At 41.2% G+C, this 3,455-nt stretch overlaps 1 protein-coding gene across 1 annotated transcript; it reads left to right on the top strand.

Moving 5' to 3' along the window:
- Positions 1-2,754: 2,754 nt before the first annotated feature.
- On the top strand, positions 2,755-2,972 carry MOBP (myelin associated oligodendrocyte basic protein; the record flags this gene model as incomplete). The annotated part of the gene is made up of 1 exon (XM_010177779.1): positions 2,755-2,972. A coding segment is annotated over exon 1 (218 nt), but the record flags the coding sequence as incomplete, so codon positions are not given.
- Positions 2,973-3,455: the final 483 nt, after the last annotated feature.

The raw sequence follows: 3,455 nt of genomic DNA, 5'->3' as shown, positions 1-3,455 counted from the left end.
GAGTGTGGACACTAGCCTTTTGACTTCAGCTGACAAGTCTTGTTGACAGCCCCTTTTGCCATTTAACTCCTGCTAGAAACTAGAAGAGCCTTTACCCAGTATTGTGTGAGGGCCTTAATTTTTTACAGCCGTCAGAGGGATGTGCATTGCTTTTTCTGTTCTGCTTGGTTTCCTGTGGAAATGAGGCTTTTTCTGTCATGCTCTCTCTCTGCCAGCCTGTCCAACCCTATCCTATTGACTTTTCGAATCTGTTGGCCAATTTTACTCCTATTTAACAGTGAGGCAGATGCCTTAATGATATTAAGGTTCTACCACTGTAATGAATGCTGGCAGCCAGACAGAGGAGAGAGATGTAATTAATGCCTGTACTGATGAAAAGGCTTCAGTGTGTGCTCAGCTTTTTCTGGATATCAGGCTTTATTAGCTCTGTTGTGAACTGCCTGTTTTTATATTGTGCAAGTGTTATTGTGGTGCTTTAATTAGGTGGCTTTGCTTCTGTGGTTTATCTTGCTATTGTGCATAAGAGCCCTAATGAGGGTTCAAAATGCCATTGAGCACGCCAGTGTTGAGTGTGGAGGCTGATACTGCCAAATATCAGTGTTACTAATTCTGGGAGATAATAGAGGTGTGTGAGGACAAAAATCTCTTCTTTCAGTGCTCCTCCTGACCTCGACTCCTTAGCTGTTCTTATCTTATGGGGAGGCCAGCATCTGCTGCCTGGGGTCTCCAGCCTGAGTCTCCAGCACAGCTTGCAGCATCTTGGGCTGCTGGCACTTATTCTCCATGCCAGAAATCTTCCTTGCATCATATAGCCCTCATATAGCTTCTCTCTTGGGACCTGGGGTTCCTGCCTGACCTCTTGTGCAGAAGCACTGCTCTGTCTCACTCCATTGCTGTGGAGCAGGATGCTCACTTTGGATGGAGGAGTGACGTGGGCAACAGCTCACTACTGTTCCCCTAGAAAGATTGTCCATGTGGTACCATGGTAGGAGGGAGGAATGGGGATAAGACAAACTAGTTTAACCATCCCATTTAATCTGTGGCATAGTTCTATCAGTTTACACAAAGAAGCCAGTTTGACTTGAATAATTGAGACATTTTCTCTCTTACATGATAATCTTTTACCTTTTTCACCTTTAACATTATGTAAAAATGTGGAAAACCAAGTAAGTTTTGCCATCTGGACAAAAATCATACAGAAAGATTATTTACTTGTAACTCCAAAGAGTATTTACTTAGCTTTGAGCAGCTGGTCTAAGATTGCCAAACCTTTGTACAAGGGACAAACAGCAGAAACATGCATTGGTTTGAAGCTTTAAATTTATAAAGGTGTGTATCTGGAATATGGTTAAATATGATGCATGTGCAAGCTCAAAAATTATATGCTGTAGGTCACTGCCTTAATTGTCTTTTAGATTTGAGGTTTAGAATTGACCTTCCAGACTTTCATAAAATAGGCTGGTCTTATTTTGAGTTATGAATCTGAAGCAGAAATGGCAAATCAGAGGATGTATAGCCCAGGAATGCAAATCTTTTTAACATTCCAGGCTTGGCTCATAAAGATGCTTATAGATGATCATGGTCCAGTTCCTTAATAAGCATGCAATAAGTGTATTCTTTTTTTCCTGTAGCAAGATATTTAGGCATTAATTTAAGCATAACTCAGCATGTCATGACTCTGTCTTCCTGCAACTTAGTATATCTCTTCCAATACCATTAAATTTTCTTAAGGCTTTTGTGTTACTCTAGTCTTATAAGTAGTTCTTATCAGCAATTGGAAATAGTAAGGTAGCCACCACCAGTTCTGAGAAATAGAAAGAATGAATATATATACCTCCATGCTGTTCTGTAAGCTTTGATTTAACATGTTTTTAATAGATCCCAATTTTATTTTTTTTTTTTCTCTTAATGTATGTCCTAGTTGTATGTGCCAGAAACTGTGTCATGAGTTTGCAGACTTGTCTCCTTACACACCTGTTCCTTCTGGATGTTTTTTATTACTCATATCATGGAATATATTGCCTCATTTGTAAAATATCAAAAGCACTGTAAAATGGGAGATGGCAAATGGCTGAATACCACACACACACAATTTATTTTATTCTATTTTTTTAATAAATGACCTCTTATGCTGGAATACAGAAAACTTTAGGGGCATCTGCAAACACTTTCACAAGCAGTTGGCTCAGTATTGGTCCTAACTAGTGAAACACCCAGATCTCTCTGAAATGAAGTATGTGATTAACCTTCCTTGACAAATTTGAGCTGTTATGAATAACATGACCCCATGGATCAGAACAAAGCAAACTTAGCACTTTTGTTTTCAAAACTATTGATCAGTAGAATTTTTTGTTAGTGTGCACCAAACCTTTTGACTTTCATGGGCTGATTTTCGGTTTGTAAAGTGTTCTGAGAGCAGCCCTGAATTCTCAGTTTGCACAGCTGGAGTACCTGGAGGAGTGGCCTTGCTCTCTTGAGGGTTGTTTCTCTGAAGTTGAGTGAAGGGAGATTGTTTGCCCTGGCTTGTGACAGGCAGAGTGTAAATGGATGGGCCACTGGTGACTCCAGGGTACGTAGGAATTTTTGCTTCCCGATTCTGGATTTAGAATATGCATTTCTGACATTTATTTCACACCTGCAAAAGTTATTTGAAGAGTGCAACATGAAGACGTGGAAAGAGGAGAAAGGCAAAGAGGAGATTTCCCATTGAGATTTTGCTCATATTTTTGTTCTTTTGCTTTTCATTCCAGTGAAATGAAGCAGAAGTTGGATGAAGAGGGTAACAAGTGCAGCATCCTTTCTAAGCAGCAGAAGTTCAACGAGCACTGCTGCATTCGCTGCTGTTCCCCTTTCACGTTTCTCATCAACAGCAAGCGACAGTGCCAAGACTGCAAATACAACATCTGCAAGAGCTGCAGTTCTTACCAGAAGAAGGAGAAGGCTTGGATCTGCAGTGTCTGCCAGCAGGCAAGGTAAGGGCCTATTGTTCAGCAACCTGTGTAAAGCAGCTGTGGCCTGACCTGAGCTTTTCCTTGTGTTTGTCAGTAGTTCACACTGGCAGGGTAGGACATGAAGTACCTGTTTATGTAGGGGTTGATTTGTTCCTGAGGTGTGACCTGCCTGTTTTTTGTAGAGGTTAATTTGTTCCGAGAGTGTTTGGTTACCTGGTGCGTTTTCCAGGCTTGCTTAGCTGGACTGATGAATCAGCAAGCAATAATTGGACTTAGCTTGAGCAGAGCTGGGATCTCCTGAAATGCCTGGGTTACTAATGGAACCTGAGCACAGATGGTGGTAAGGCAGTTAATCATTTTGCAGCAAATCCCACTGATGGGTGGGGAGTGGAAGGAAGAATATTGGTGAATAGATCATCCAGCTGTGACTGTGTTTTTAAAGTGCTTTTCTAAATGTCAGCTTATTGGTGGGGACGCTTTGGGCTTACTTTGGCAAATAACCAG

Source organism: Antrostomus carolinensis, unplaced genomic scaffold (genome assembly GCF_000700745.2).
Source record: "Antrostomus carolinensis isolate BGI_N321 unplaced genomic scaffold, ASM70074v2 scaffold11971, whole genome shotgun sequence".
Lineage (NCBI taxonomy): Eukaryota > Metazoa > Chordata > Aves > Caprimulgiformes > Caprimulgidae > Antrostomus > Antrostomus carolinensis.
This window is presented reverse-complemented; position numbering and strand designations above follow the sequence as displayed.